Source organism: Psittacula echo, assembly GCF_963264785.1.
Source record: "Psittacula echo genome assembly, chromosome: 19".
Taxonomy (NCBI): Eukaryota; Metazoa; Chordata; class Aves; order Psittaciformes; family Psittacidae; genus Psittacula; species Psittacula echo.
The window spans coordinates 2530329-2546408 of NC_137755.1; the positions used below are offsets into that span (position 1 = coordinate 2530329).

Here is a 16080-nt window from a genome sequence, read left to right on the forward strand (position 1 = left end):
TGGTGGTAACTGAGGCAAAGAGGAGATAGGCTATCTGAGATCTACCCGCATGTACTCTTGCTTTATTTAGTGGTGGTCCTGTGTTACCTTGTTTCTTCTTTAACTGTTCCTGAAGTAGGAGCATCTCATCCTGGTGCTCTTCAATTCCTGTTTGAGCTTGTCTGAGATTTGCTATGACCCATCGCTGTGCATAAAGGATGCTGTCTCTGAAAGCCAGAGGTAGCCAAGCACACAGTTAAAATGCTTGGGCTGTTCCTTAGCTGAATCATCAAGGGAGTGAGTAAAGACCCTGCAGTGATGTACTTTGTGTTCACTCAATGCCTGCAGCTAAAGGGTGGCAGAAAGGACAGACCTGGCATCACTGATAGCAACTGATGCCTGATGCCTCTGAGAGCTTACAAGAATATTCCCAACGCTATTGTCTTGTCTCTATATCAGCCTGCACGTATCTTTGGCCTGTCTCTATAACTTGCATGTAACTTTGACCAGCCCTGTAATGCCAAATGTCACCAGAGATTTGCACCCAGACACCTCACTCCTGGCCCCAGTCAATGTTAATGCTGAGACAAAGAGCTCCCTCATGTAGGTGCCTTTTCAAGGAAGACCTGACCAGAGGCAGGAGGAATCCTACCTCCTGTGGGTTTGTGGTGTTCATGGGAGGGAGCTGAGTCCCCTTCCAGTCCCAGGCCTACAGACTGAGGAGGACATGCCTCAGCTAACCAGGGGGAATCCACTCCATCAGCAAGGGTAAAGGAGATCCCAGCCTGTCTTTGTCTGGCTGTCCTAATGATGGGAAAAGAAACAGGCTGCCCACAGAAGTGGTTGTGTCACCATTCCTGGAGGCCTTTAAAAGACATGGAGATGTGGCACTTGTTGACATGGGTCAGTGGTGAACTTGACAGTGCTTGGTTAATAGAGTTAAGAGTTGATGTTGAGGGTGTTTTTGAATCTAAATGATTCTGTAATTGTGAGAAACTTTGTTTACACCAAACTCCATCTCTCAGCAGAGCAATGACACTGCAGGCAGGCAGTGTGTCTGCCAGCTGAGGGAGGGAACATCAGTGCTTGCTTCAGGCTGTTAACCATGGGGTTCCTCTAGAGCTCCAGGGAGCCCTGGAGGAAGCCCAGGGGGGCAGAGGCAGAGCCACCTTGGGCTGGGCCTCTCCTGATGAGCTGGGACCAAGGGGAGACCTGTGAGCCTCAGAGAGCTTAAAGGCACTTGGCAGTGGAGGATGCTGAGAGCTCCCTGCAGGAGAAACCTTCCCAGCCCTGTGCATGGTAAGGCTCTGGGTGCAGGGCAATGCAGCTGCAGTTCCTGGAGGGATCTGCTCAAGCTGCTGCCTCGGACAGTCCATGGGATCTGTCAGGAGGACTCTCTTGGTTTCTCTGTGTAGATAAGGAGCAGGATGTGCTGCAGAGCAGGGCTTCCCTCTGCACCATGCGAGGGACAGGACAAGGCAGGTCCCTTGTCCCGGGGCTGGCTGCAGGCTGTGAATGTGGGTGTGCAGGCAGGGGTGTCCAGCGCTGTCCTTGCGAGCAGGGTGCCTGCAGCCCAGGGGCTGTGTGCAGGGGCAGGGACTCTGCTGCCTGCCAGGGTCAGCACTCAGCCTGCCCGGGAGCTCCCCACGGCGCTGGGGGAGAGGCGCTGGAGGTAAGCAACAACCCCTGGCAGGGCAGTAGAAGTGTTCTTGTGCACTGGAGAGGGTGCTGTGTGGGTCAGGGCTGCTCACAGCTCCACATCACTCTGAGCACGTTTGCAGAGGGTCCTTCTGAAAGACACTGAGGCAGCGATTGCCTGATAGGGAAGGATCCTGAGCTCTGATGTTTTCCACTCTTGGTGGGCAGGTTGGGCAGTGGGAGCTGGGAATTTCCTTCTCTGCTTTGGAGAAGGCACCGAGAGTCTTGTCAGGACTTGTGTGAGCTGCTGCTGAGCCCCTGCAGAGGCAGAGCTGCCCCTGGGCAGAGCCCTGCTGCCGGGAGGGGTGTGCAGGGCATTGCTGAGCACACAGCCCATGGGATGGGCTCTGGGAGCACTGAGAGGGAGCAGAGCTGGGCCCAGAGCAGCAGCTCCTGGCAGGGACAGCTCCAGGCAGCAGAGACATGGGCAGGGAGTGGGGGGAAAGTGCAGCCCAGGCCTGGGGAGGGTGCGTTCAGGCAGCTCTCTTGGTGCCTGGCACTGGAGGTGGCTGCTGGCCATGCTCTGCTGGGCAAGGAGCTGACTGTCCCTCTAGAAAGTGCAGGGCAGCTGAGAACCAGACTGATGGACTCTGCAGCAATTTGAGTAGGCACAAACCCACAGACAATTGAGCCCTTTTTTCTGCCCAGTGCTCAGACTCTTCACAGTTGCCTTCAAAATACTTCTTAGCAAATTTATCCCTAAAATGTCACTTGTCAGCTGTGACACTGGGAAAAGCAAACAAACCAACCAATGTCAGAGACAATCATGACCAAGTCACGCTGAGCCTCTCCTATGCAGACCGAAAGTGTTCAGAGTCGTGAGTGTGTAAATTGAACTTCTGTATCTGACATCCCTCCTGTCCTAACCTGTCACTGCCTTTTTCTCCTGTGACAGTGCCCCATGCCCAGAGGCAGCAGATGTCCAACGGCAGCTCCATCACCCACTTCCTCCTCCTGCCATTCGCAGCGAGGCGGGAGCTGCAGCTCTGGCACTTCTGGCTCTTCCTGGGCATCTTCCTGGCTGCGCTCCTGGGCAACGGCCTCATCATCACCAGCACAGCCTGCGACCAGCACCTCCACACCCCCATGTACTTCTTCCTCCTCAACCTCTCCCTGCTGGACCTGGCCTGCATCTCCACCACTGTCCCCAAATCCATGGCCAATTCCCTGTGGGACACCAGGGTCATCTCCTACACAGGTTGTGCTGCACAGATCTTTTTCTTTCTCTTTTTCATGTCAGCAGAGTATTTTCTCCTCACCACCATGTCCTACGACCGCTACGTGGCCATCTGCAAGCCCCTGCACTACGGGAGCCTCCTGGGCAGCAGAGCTTGTGTCCACATGGCAGCAGCTGCCTGGGGCGCTGGGTTTCTCTATGCTCTGCTGCACACAGCCAATACATTTTCACTGCCCCTCTGCCGAGGCAATGCTGTGGAGCAGTTCTTCTGTGAAATCCCCCAGATCCTCAAGCTCTCCTGCTCACATTCCTACGTCAGGGAAGTTGGACTTGTTGTGCTTGGTTTCTGCTTGGAACTTGGCTGTTTTGTGTTCATTGTGGGGTCCTACGTACAGATCTTCAGGGCTGTGCTGAGGATCCCCTCTGAGCAGGGACGCCACAAAGCCTTTTCCATGTGCCTCCCTCACCTGGCCGTGCTCTCCCTGCTTGTCAGCACTTCAGCATTTGCCTACCTGAAGCCCCCCTCCATCTCCTCCCCATCCCTGGATCTGGTGGCATCAGTGCTGTACTCGGTGGTGCCTCCAGCAGTGAACCCCCTCATCTACAGCCTGCGGATTCAGGAGCTCAAGGATGCTGTGAGGAAGCTGCTGACTGGATGTGTTTCAGCACCCATACACTGCCTGCTTTACCCTGCAAAGGGTTCCAAGTGTAGGTAAAGACAGGCCACGTCTGTCTTTCCTGCTTTACGATTGTTTTCCTGTTCAATTTATGATGACTTTGTTTTCATAAAAATGTCAGTTATCACCCTCCTGCTTAAGTAGCCACTGTCGGATGTGACCCACAGACTTCGTGTCAGTGAGGATCTGTCATTGTATTTATGGGAAATAAATGATCCTGCAGCAACTTCTTCTCTGTGTGCTATGTCCTTACATGGCAGGAATGAAGGGGAATGAAATCAGCTTTCTGGCTGCTCCAGCTCTGGCATGGCTGCTCTGTGCCTGGAGCAGGAAGAGCTCTTGAGGAGCCCAAGGGCCGGGGCTGTTGTGCTGGTGTGGGGAGATGGGATGGCATGGGGGGGCTGCAGAGCTCTCAGGGTGTCCTGGGCAGGAGAGCAGGGGACACAGGGGTCCCTGCAGGGGACTCCCCTGCAATGGCCCAGGCTGGGGCTGCCTGGCTGGGAGCAGCCCATGGGAAAGGGCTGGGTGGGCAGGAGCTGGACAGGAGGCAGCGTGTGCCCTGGCAGCAAGGGAGGACAGCAGCATGGCGGGCTGTATGACCAGGAGCACGGCAGGAGAACAAGGGAAGGGATGCTCTGGAATACTCCATCCATCTTTCAGATCCCCAATTCAGGAACGCCATTGGTAAGCAGGAGTGGGTTTAGCAACGGGCCCTCAGGTCAGGCAGGGACTGGAGCACGTGCCTGTGGGGAGAGGCTGGGGGAGCTGGACGTCAAAACCTCTAACTGTGTTATTTATTTACTAGCATAACACTGCTGAGTTGTTTTTTTGGGTATAAAACATTCTCTTTATGACTGAAAATCAGAAGAGTATTGAAACAGGGAGAAGTTCTCAGCTCTTCATAACTTAGTGCAGAGTCAGGAGAGCTGCAGTGTCCATCAGTCCTTTCCCATTTGCCCTCTGCTTTCACTTGCAGTGTCTGTAAGATGCCTTCACAGACAAATTGATCTGAAGAACCCCCACAAACACCTGTCCTGTGCTGAGAGCAGGGCAGCACGGTTTCAAAGGGCAGATCACGGAGCTCTCATGGGGAGAAGCAAAGGACTGTGCCCAGCAGAGCATGGCCAGCAGCCACCTCCAGTGCCAGACACCAAGAGAGCTGCCTGAACGCACCCTCCCCAGGCCTGGGCTGCACTTTCCCCCCACTCCCTGCCCATGTCTCTGCTGCCTGGAGCTGTCCCTGCCAGGAGCTGCTGCTCTGGGCCCAGCTCTGCTCCCTCTCAGTGCTCCCAGAGCCCATCCCATGGGCTGTGTGCTCAGCTCTGCCCTGCACACCCCTCCCGGCAGCAGGGCTCTGCCCAGGGGCAGCTCTGCCTCTGCAGGAACCTCACACCTGGCACTCCATGGATCCATCAATGGTCAATGGAGAAACATGGTCACCCCCTGAGGAAAGCCTGGAGAGCTCCTTAACTCTTCAGGGAGTTACTGGTGGCAATGAGCAGTGTGCAGGGAGGTGAGGGAGGGTGGAGGGAAGTCAGCAAGAAGCAAGGTGATGGTTCAGGGCTTTAACCAATCCTTACAAGCAGGACGGAGCCCAGCAATGGAGAGCAGTTGATGTCTGTAGGTGGAGGAGGAGGAGGTGTTCCTGGAGTGTGGCTGCAGAGCCTGGACAAACCAGAGGCTGTCTGAGAAGTTTCCCTCATGGGAACATGCCTCAGCGTGGCACATGGGGAATGCCCACTGCTGGGGGTGCCTGAACACTGCTCCTCATGCCCCATGAGCCAACCTTCCTGTCTGCCTCTCCTGCACTGCCCAAACTTGCCTGGAATGCAGGATCCATCCCTGAGCCTGCAGAATGCAGGAACCTCCTGCAGTGAGGGGTCACTGCTGCAGGGGAAGTGCAAAGCTTCTGTGAGACACTTGTGAGTGTGGGCAGAGAGAGGGGTGTGCACAGCAGAGAGGGTGCTACAGGCAGGAAGCTGTCTCAGATGGGGTGCCCTGTCCCCACAGCATGGGGTACCTTGCACCCAAGGACACCACCTTTCCTTCTGGCTCTTGCCAGGAAGTTCTCAATCCAGACCATTCCCTTTTCCCACTGCTCTCCCATGGTACTTAGTTCTCTATCCTGATGGCATCACCCATTCCTCTAGAAGCCTCCTGTAGATGGCCTTGCTGAGGGATATTCACTCCACCTGCTGAATTGACACTATAGTAGCAGCCTACAACTACTTGAAATGTGGCTTCAGAGATGATGGAGGTTTTCTTGCTAGCAGGAAGAGAAGGAAACCTCTGCAAAGTGCAGCTTGGAAGGTTCAGACTCAAAGTCAGGAAAGAGAAATGTCTCTCAAAAGGTGGAGTTGTGGTGCAAGAGGTCACCCAGAGGGAGTCTGGCTCAGCCCATGGCTTTGTGTTTCAAGGAGCAGACAGGGATGGGTGCAGAGATGTGACTGAAGGTACAGAAATGCCAGGTGAGAGCCAGGTGGGAAAGCAAGATGGGTGTCAAGAGCCTGAAGGGAAAGAGGTGCAGGCATGGGCCAGGGAAGGACAGCCTGCAGCAGAGATGAGTGAGGATTCTGGCAAGGCTGAAAGGCCCAAAAGAACAAAAGGTCTCTGTGCCCTGGGCTATGGCAGTTGCCTCTTTCATCAAGGCCTATGAGGAGAACTTTCATTCTCAGGATTTCAGGCTCTTCTTCTCCAAGGGCTGTGGTCAGGGCTTGGCCTTTCTGCTTCATCAAACAAACCAAAGGGTTTCTCACCATGAGACACCTGCATTTTGCCTTTGTCTCCCAGTAGTCACAGCCTCCAATTACTTGCTTTAAGGAGTCCCTGGGGAGGCTCTGTCAATAACAGCCCTCAGTGGGGTCCATTAATGCTGAAGGGACTTGGGGCTTTGTTTCTGACTTGGACTTCCTGAGAGGTTTCCTCAGTCTCCTCTCAGCACCTGAGGTTCATGGACTCAGCCCAAATACACCATGGGGCTCATTAAATCGTTTGGGTTTTGTCAATCCTTGCAGATTGCACAGCACATCGAAGGATTCTGAGTGCAGGAAGATTGCAAAGAGCAACTGATAAAAGTTATTTTGAGGGGTTTTTTTTTTCTTACTTTTCATTTTAGAAATTCCTGTGACTTCTGCAGTGCCTGGCACAGGGATCACTGGAACCTGCCAGGGCCCTGCCGCCTTCCGCAATGCCCGGGGGGCTTGCGCGGGCCTTGCCGGAGCCAGGCAGGTCCCCTTGTGCTGAGCTCCCAGGGACAGCACCAGCAGCTGCACTGCCCAGGGGCTGCTCCTGCCCTGACACCTTCTCAGCACCTCTGACACCAGCAGCTCCTGCACACAGAAGGCTCCTGCTTCGCCCCCAGCACCTCTGCAGGCAGAGCTCAGCTCCAAGCACATGAACAAGCCCAGCGCCTCCTCCTCACCCAGCCCCTGCTCCTACAGCTGCGATGGCACCAGCACATCTCCTGACAGCTTCTCCTCCCTTTAGAGCACGCACCCACCATGTGTTTCAAGCCAACACTAAAAGAGGATTGCAAAGTCAAAGAACCCGTACCCGGATGCGCAGGGCAGGCACGGGAGATGCAGCCTCCCGAGGGAGGGCTCTCCTCTGCACTGGTTCCTGCAGGGCTCTGGCTCCTTCAATAGCCCACGCTCAGTGTGGGGGCCCCGTCACAATGGGCGTCTCCACAGCGACCACCACGGCTTTGTGATGGCGGCAGCATCGTGCCCATGGCACTGGCACCCAGGGGTGCTCCAGTAGTGGCCACAGGGGGACCAGCCTCTGCCCAGCCGGCTCGGGGAGGTCCCTCATGGGCTGCTCTTCCTCAGTGCCTTTGGTCTGGAGATGGAGCATGCGAGGGGTCACAGCTCAACCTGGGCAATGGAACAGGGCGTCACGGCCACCTACGACAAGTGGAGAGTGACCGACATTGGCACAGCAGAGAATCATGGAATCCCAGACTGGGTTGGGCTGGTAGGGACCTTAAAGTTCATCCAGCTCCAACCCTTGCCATGGGCAGGGACAGCTTCCACTAGAGCAGCTTGCTCCAAGCCCCTGTGTCTCTGTGCGCTCCCAGAGCATGCTGGGAATACCCCTAGAAAATCCCAGAGAATGCCTGCAGCACCTCCAGAGCACCCCATGGACCAAACCAGAGCTCATGCATTCACAATGACTATGGTGACTGAGGACCACAGTCGTGGCTGATTCTGCAACTCCCCGTGTTCAGGTGTGTGAGGCCACAGAACCCCACGGAACCCTTCAGTGTAGGTACCGGGAGACCACAGCTACCGCGGAACACAAGCTACCCATGGAGGAGGCAAGAGCATCTCCTCTGGTGGTTCTTGTCTTGGTGTCTCGGAGTCAATGACACCTGTGGACACAGGAGCATGGAACGAGGTGGGTGGCGATGGTGATCTTGGGGTGCTTTAGGAGTTGCCAAGAACACCTCAAGTGACTTCCCCAGAGTGGCTGCTTTGGACTCGGTGTGCGAGTTGTGCTGGCTGAGCCGGCAGCGGAGCGCTGCAGCTGCCAAGGGATGATCCTGGGATCTGGCCTCATTTCTGGTGTGGTGAACATGCGCCTGTGGGGATGGGACAAGGGGAAGGGCTTTAACCTGACAGAGAGGGGAGACTGACATGGGATCTTGGAAGTTCTTCCCTGTGAGGGTGGTGGGACACTGGCACAGGGTGGGTGACGGGATAGAAATAGTTAATCAAATGGATCCAGGTGTTATCACCCTGGTCCAGCTTTGGGCTTGGGAACAGTAAAGAAAACACCAGGTGCTTTTGCCCTGGTGGGGCTTAAGCCTTGGGAAGAGTCAAGAGAACAATGAAGTTCCAAGATCAGTTAGCAAAACAAAGCAGGCGGGTTGCAAGGTAAAGCAGTAAAGGTGTGTATCTCAGAAACAGGCCAAACAATGTAAATATTTGTAACCCTTAGTAGTTTCCCTGAATCGGGATGATAAGGAAGTAACAGAGTGCAAAGTTACTGCTTAGCACTTAGTAGACTATAAAAGGGATGTGAGATGCAAAATAAATGTCTTCAGATTTCACCAGAACTGGAGTTCATCTTTGGTACGCTACAGCACAGGGTGCCCAGAGAAGCTGTGTGTGCCCCATGGCTGGTCGTGTTCAAAGCCTGGTTGCACAGAGGGCCTTGCAGCAACCTGCTCTAGTGGAAGGTGTCCCTGTCCATGCCTGGGGTTGAAGGTGGATGAGCTCTAAGGTGTGAGGATGGGAGGCGTGGAGCCCAGTACAAGCTGGATCGTTTATTACAAGGGTTGCATGATATTTGTATGCTTCCAAGCAATTAGCTAAGCACATCTATGTCTGCCTTGCGGTTACATTCACGACTTTGGGCGAAAGGTCTATCTGATTTTTCTCATCAACATCCTCTATCCAGTTCCGACATCCTTATTCCTTGCCAGTTCCAACATCTTCCAAGTACCAGTCAGGGACGGGTCACTCCTAATTGCCTGCTGTAGTTCTTCTTTCCCATGGTCTCTGACTCTTGCCTCTAGAGGGCGTGGCGACCTGGTTCGGGAACGGTGCAACGGCCCACCCCTGGCCGACTGGGCCATTAGCTCACAGACACCAATGTGGTGGACGGCAAATGGCGTTTATTGGCACGTGACATGGCATTATATACCCGAGATACGTGACGTCACCTCCGTCCGCTTACATCATAAACTAAATGCTATTGGCTATCAGGAGAGGGGCCTTATCTTTCCGTACAGTGCGATATCTTCCGACCGCCAGACCCTGGCTACCCACAGGTTCATGTGTTGACTTGCCACTGCCCCAGGGAGCCCAAGAATGCTCTGAGTTAGCTGCTGACTGGATGTGTTTCAGCAGCCATACACTGCCTTCTTTCTTCTGCAAAGAGCTCCAAGTGTAGGTCGTGACAGGCCACGTCTTTCTTTTCTGATTTACAGTTGGGTTTTTTTCCACTTGTGATGTTTCTGTCTTCAAAGACATGTCAGTTTTCATCGCCTACTACTTAAATATCCATGCACCTTGTCTTTCCCACAGACTTTGTTTCAATGGGGCTCTGGCATTGTATTTGAGCTGTGGGTGTTCAGGCTGGAGAAGAGGAGGCTCCAGGGAGACCTTACTAAGCCCATACCTAAACAGGGCCTACAAGAAATCTGGAGAGAGCCCTTATACTTTGTTGGTGACCATCCAGACAGGGTATCCCACAGGGATGATGTCACGATCAGCGTGTGGACTTGTTAGGGACAGGTTAATGGTTGAACTCAATGTTCTCAAGGGTTTTTTCAAATGCAATGATTCTGTGATTCTAAGAAAAGTTGATTTTTAGCCTTAACTCTGTCTCTCATCAGAGAAATGACACTGCAGGAAGGCAGTGTATCTGCCAGCTGAGGGAGGGAACATCAGTGCTTGCTTCAGGCTGTTTCACTTTTGGGTTGTTTTATTCTCCCCCCTCTCAGGAGACTGATCCCCCTGGGATGGCATCTTGGCTGCCTCTCGTCACTCTGTCACTGGCGTTTGGGACCCTGGTTGATGGGACCCACAAGGCATGTGATGAAAATTCTCTTCCCTCTAACTGCTAGATCAGCCAGTCTTTCAAGTATTAATAGGTCTTTTATTTATACATGTGTCTCTATATATTTATATGTACACTCTAATGTGATGAGGTAGTGGATTTTTCCTGGGAGCTTCAGCCCAGCCCTGGAACTAGGACTTTTCTTTAGGGTATCTTAGGGCTGTCTGTGAAGGAGAAGGGGTATTGCAGCCCAGCAGAAATAATGGCAGAATCCCAGCCCCTCCAGCATGTCTTTGAAACCCTCCCACTGTCCCGCACACCATTAATCAGTATCTCTTGCAGGACTGGCTCCGGGGACATCTGCCTCCATAGACAAGAGCAGGACTGCAGCAGAAGTAGCATGAGCACATGGCAGAGTTTGCCTAGGACTAGTAATTGGTAGTGAGGAAGCTAGTGCTCGGTCCAAGTGTGTGGTACGTGACCGTTTGAAGGGTGTGAGATCCCTGTGTAAAACCACATTTGGGTTTCCCCATGTGACTGGGACACCCTTGTAATTCTCTGCTTTGCATCCCAGTCTCTGGGTGCAGTGGGCACGGGCCACTTGCGGATTGTGGTGGCAGTTTGACAAGGCAGATGGGACACAGGCGACTGCGTGAGCCAGCGTCTCCCTAGAACCTGGGCCCAGATGATCAGTACTGTGGGATGGGGGTGAGTTCACTTGCAGATAATGAGCTATCAGGGCAGTAGGATCTCCATAGCTATGCTCTGCTCTGCTGTTCTATGATATGCTGTGCCTTGCTATATGCTATATGCTGTGCTCGGACCTCTCCAAGCCGGCTGGGCAGAGGCTGGTCCCCTTGTGGCCACTCCCGGAGCACCGCTGGGTGCCCAGTGCCATGGGCACGATGCTGCCGCCATCACAAAGCCGTGGTGGTCGCTGTGGAGATGCCCATTGTGACGGGGCCCCCACGCTGAGCGTGGGCTATTGAAGGAGCCAGAGCCCTGCAGGAACCAGTGCAGAGGAGAGCCCTCCCTCGGGAGGCTGCATCTCCCGTGCCTGCCCTGCGCATCCAGGTACGGGTTCTTTGACTTTGCAAGCCTGTTTTAGTGTTACCATGAAACACATCTTGGGTACAAAGCAGGAGCCTCCTGTGTGCAGGAGGCATGCGTGTAACCCACCATCCTCCATCATGCTTCTTGGCTCCTAAGAATAGGTAATTTCCCATCCTCTGTTTGATAACTTGGAACTTCATTATCCAAGCTCTGATACTGATGAGGCAATAGTAATGAAAGCTCCCCACCCACAGCTTCTTCGGCTGCTTTGTCAGCAACGTGATTACCAATATTCTCTGCAGTGTTATCAAACTGATGTGCCTTAAAAGCAAATTTTGACTTTCTGACGATTTCAGAACTCTCAGTAGCACCATCAGCTCAGCTTTCTGTGCTCATGTGGTGGGGGAGGAGGAATGCAGGGCTTTAGCCTCTATTATGTTTGGTTTAGCTCTGTTATGTTATGGTCTGTAAACAGTTGTGAGTCAGCTCTCCTGCTTCTGGATCTGTTGTCAAAACCTGTTGTGCTGGCTCAAAAGGTTAGTTGCTTTAAGTCTACCTCCTCTTGTCATAGAAGCACAGCCTGCTCGGGGAAAGCCAGTGACTGCTTTTCTGTTCCAGAATGGTTGTTAGCATGTGAAGTACAAATACGGTCCATTTTTGTCCCATTTGACAATTTTTTCTATTAGAGTCTCTAGTCCTTTCCTTGCTTCCAGTTTTATAAGATCCTGTTTCTGTCTTAGCGGTGTCATATTTGGTTTCAGAGGAATAGTTACTTCTTCTGCATCTCGTGATGGTTCCGAAGCTCCAGCAGCCCATACTTGTGGATATACCCACTTCCTCGGGGATATCCGGCTCAGTGCCTGGTTTCTGTAACATAAAAACTCAGGCCTCCATAGCTTTTTTTTTCATTAGGAACATGGACCTGAAATTTCTTCCTTTAACCCTAATTGATGCATGGAATTTACTCAATATATCTCTACCAATACCAGCATGGGGCACTCAGACATGCAAAGAACTTGATGGCTCAACCTCTGTTTGCCAGTTTCTGAAATGTAAAGGAAGGCCGGGTTCCTGTCCACCTGTGGCACCAATGCCTGAAGCTTTTTGTTTGCTTGATTGCCCTTTACAAGTATTTATAACAGAATAAGTAGCTTCTGTTTCTAGAAGGAATTTTACCTTCTCATTCCCCAACCTAACTGTAGCCAGGGGCTCTGCTGGGGAGGGATTTGAATCTTCCCCTCCTCCTCCTCAATCTTCATTTAAAAGAATCATTCTCTCTTCCTGTCCTGACGTTCCATTTAATCTCCGGTGTTTCTTTTGATTCTGAGGGCATTTTCCCCTCTGCGCTGTCGTGTCTGGCCGTGGGACCGCGTGTTGAGTCGGTGGGATTTGTGCTCACAGTAAATAGTGCACAGTGTAGGGAACGCAGGAATCTGGTTTGTTTTCCACGCGGATTGAAGTAAAAGGAAGCACTTGGTGGGATGGAGCCATCCCTTTCTTGTGAGGTTGCGGGATGAAGGATGCTGTGAGCGTGCGGGGTGCAGGGGAGCCCAGCGTGGCTGCTGTGGGACAGGAGGTTTGTCTCTTACTGAGACTGACTCTGCGGCTCTGCCAGCAGAGGGCAGAGGCTGGTCCCCCCATGGCCACTCCTGGAGCACCCCTGGGTGCCCAGTGCCATGGGCATGATGCTGCTGCCATCACAAAGCCGTGGTGGTTGCTGTGGAGACGCCCATTGTGACGGGGCCCCCACGCTGAGCGTGGGCTATTGAAGGAGCCAGAGCCCTGCAGGAACCAGTGCAGAGGAGAGCCCTCCCTCGGGAGGCTGCATCTCCCGTGCCTGCCCTGCGCATCCAGGTACGGGTTCTTTGACTTTGCAATCCTCTTTTAGTGTTGGCTTGAAACACATGGTGGGTGCGTGCTCTAAAGGGAGGAGAAGCTGTCAGGAGATGTGCTGGTGCCATCGCAGCTGTAGGAGCAGGGGCTGGGTGAGGAGGAGGCGCTGGGCTTGTTCATGTGCTTGGAGCTGAGCTCTGCCTGCAGAGGTGCTGGGGGCGAAGCAGGAGCCTTCTGTGTGCAGGAGCTGCTGGTGTCAGAGGTGCTGAGAAGGTGTCAGGGCAGGAGAACTTCTCCCTTGTCAGAGCCTGCAGGAGTGCAAGGGTCACCCCAGCTCCCAGGAGCCCCCCCTTGGTTGCATTCCCTGCCCCGGGCAGAGGGATGAGCTCATCGCCAGCACCTTCACGGGAAAGATTAAGGGGAAATCCCCCATCTGCACCCTCAAAACCTGGCAGGATCCCCCCATATCTCCAGTTCCCGCCTCCCCAATGATCTGTGGGGTGATCTCTGGTGGCTGTAGCTACTCTTTGAGGGCTCCATTGGTCCCCCAAATTACTCTGCCCCCTGCAGTGCTTGGGGACATTGCCACGAGCTTCCACATCCCCCAAAACCTCCAGTTTCTTTCTGAACCCCAAATCCCCCCCATTTACTGTCATGGGCAAACAGGGGCACTGAAGAGTCAGGGTACACTGGGACAAATGGAACCCTAGTTTTGGGACACTGGATGTTCCCCAAATCCCTGCAGCACCCTAGGGAGTTTAGGGGATCCCCCTGAATGTCCAAATCCCCTCTGAACACCCAAACTCTTCTCCTGAACACATCTTCACCCTAAGGGAACGTTGCTCACCCTAGAGTGACTCAGGGTGCCCTGGGACCCAGGTAGCCCCTGTTTTCGGCACATGGGAGATCCCCAATATAATGTGCTTCCTACAGCGAGTTATGGGGAATCCTCCCGAACCCCCAAATGTTCCTTGAACCCCCAAATCCCTCCAACCCCCCCCAATCCCTCCCATTGATGGGAACGGGGCTCCCTAGGGCATCCAATGAGATTCGGCTGCCCTGGGATTGATGGACTCCCATTTCTGGGGGAGAAGGAGTCCCCCAAATAACTGAGCCACCTCAAGGAGTTCTGAATCCCCAAATTCCCCCTGGGATCCTCCAAAATCTCCCCAAACCCAAAGCCCGCAGCTCCAAAGCCCTCCCCCAGCTCAGCGCAGTGGCACAAACCCGCTAAAATGGGGTGTCCTAAAAGGGGGGACCCCCAGCACCTCCCCCGGGGGTCCCATAAGGTGCTCTGGGACCTCAAATCCACTGGGGGGACCCCAACTTTGCTTTGGGTTCAGTAGTGAATTCACGGGGCCAGAGGCAGTGGATCCCCCCAAACAGGCACCCCAATAAAGGGGTATCACAAAACCACGCTGCCCCCAAAGGGCCCTGGAAGCATCCAAAACAATCGTGGTGCCCCCCTAAATTCTGGGGTACCCCAAATCTCCCTGTAGCAACACAAGAGCTGGCAGGAAACCCAAATGGGGGCCCTGGGGCAGCCCAAAAGTGACCTGCACCTTCCCATAGCCCTGAGGCCTCCAACCGCAAATGAGCCCAGGGGACACAAAGTCCAGGAGGGGCCCCAAAAGGCTGCTCCCCCCCCCCCCGAAAGACATCAGCACCAAAACACTCCTTGTTGCCCCCGAACCACACTCCATGGGGCATTCCAGCCCCCACTCCCCGGGTGTCAGGGAGCTGGGGGGCAGCCCCATATTAGGGGGTGCCTAATTTGGGGTGTCCCCCCAAAAAGACCAAGGAGGTCGTGCGGGGGATGAGTAGGAGCGCCTGTGGCAGGGACCGGGAGCACTGGGGTATTGAAACCTGTTGTGGTTTAAGCCCAGCCGGCAACCCAGAACCACGCAGCCGCTCGCTCACTCCCCTCCTTCCTTCCCCCACTCTCAGAGGGATGAGGATGAGAATCGAAAGAATGTGACTCCCACGGCTTGAGATAAGAGCAGTCCAGTAACTAAGGTATACAACAAACCACTGCTGCTACCACCAATAATAATAATGATATATAATAACAAGGAGAGAGAATACAACTGCTCACCACACGCCGACCAATACCCAGTCTGACCCCAGCCGTGATCACACCCTTCCAGGTAACTGCCCCCAGATTATAGTCTGTGCATGACGTGCTGTGGTATGGAATACCTCTCTGGCTAGTTTGGGTCAGGTGTCCTGTGTCTGCTTCCTCCCGGCTTCCCCTCTTCCCTGGCAGTGCATGAGACTCAGAAAGTCCTTGGTCAGAGTGAACATTACTGAGCAGCAACTAAAAACATGGGTGTTATCAGCGCAGTTCCCAGGCTGAAAGTCAAAACTACAGCACTGCACCAGCTACTAAGAAGGAGAAAAATGACTGCTACTGCTGAACCCAGGACAAAACCCCAGCAGTATCTGGGCCCCCCTCCATCTCCTCCCCATCCCCGACTTTTATCCCCCAGAGGTTGCCCGAGCACAGTCACTGTATCTCACAAGCGAGATTCCACCAGAGCTGAGAATCATGAGTCTGCTGTTTTGTTGGATGCCACCAAATAGTTCAGGACTGCCTTTGCACCTGCATCAGGACTGCCAGAAAACACCCAGTGTGGGGCAGTGTCTATAATCTACCAATTGTGGACATGCAGTATCGGTTTGCTGCTTCTCACACCCTTTCCCCTGACCGAAGGGGTTGAGGACGGCTTCTACCTGGGTTCCCATACCCTTAGGTAGAGAGTATTCTGGAGGGTAGATTTTGTCTAGTTAAGCCCACCAGCACTTTTGGATCACTGACTAATGCTGCGCTTGAGCATTTTGGGCATCTCCCCCTGCCCCAGTCCTGCCAGCCCATCTGTGCCAAGCACTTACAATCAACTGAGGGAAGCAGAGTAATGAGGACGTATTTAATAAACTTAAAGTGCTCAGTTTCTGAAAATCCACAGCTTCTCTGGGCACCCTGTGCCACTGTCTCACCACCCTCACAGGAAAGAGCTTCTGCCTAAGAGCTTATCTCAGTCTCCCCTCTGGCAGGTTAAAGCCATTCCCCTTGTCCTGTCCCTACAGGCCCTGTTCCAAAGCCTCTCTCCAGGTTCTTGTAGCCCCTTTAGGCTCTGGGAGCTGCTTGAAATTCTCCCC

At 53.7% G+C, this 16080-nt stretch overlaps 1 protein-coding gene across 1 annotated transcript in view; it reads left to right on the plus strand.

Annotated features, from left to right (window-relative positions):
* Positions 1–2595: 2595 nt before the first annotated feature.
* LOC308228478 (olfactory receptor 14A16-like) overlaps positions 2596–16080 on the plus strand; it is a gene marked incomplete at both ends in the record, with an annotated part of 29222 nt that continues 15737 nt past the window's right edge. The window contains 2 exons of the mRNA XM_080631845.1: positions 2596–3566; positions 9050–9259. Of these exons, the coding sequence (XP_080487971.1) occupies positions 2596–3566; positions 9050–9259 (1181 nt within the window). The remainder of the gene's footprint in view (positions 3567–9049; positions 9260–16080) is intronic.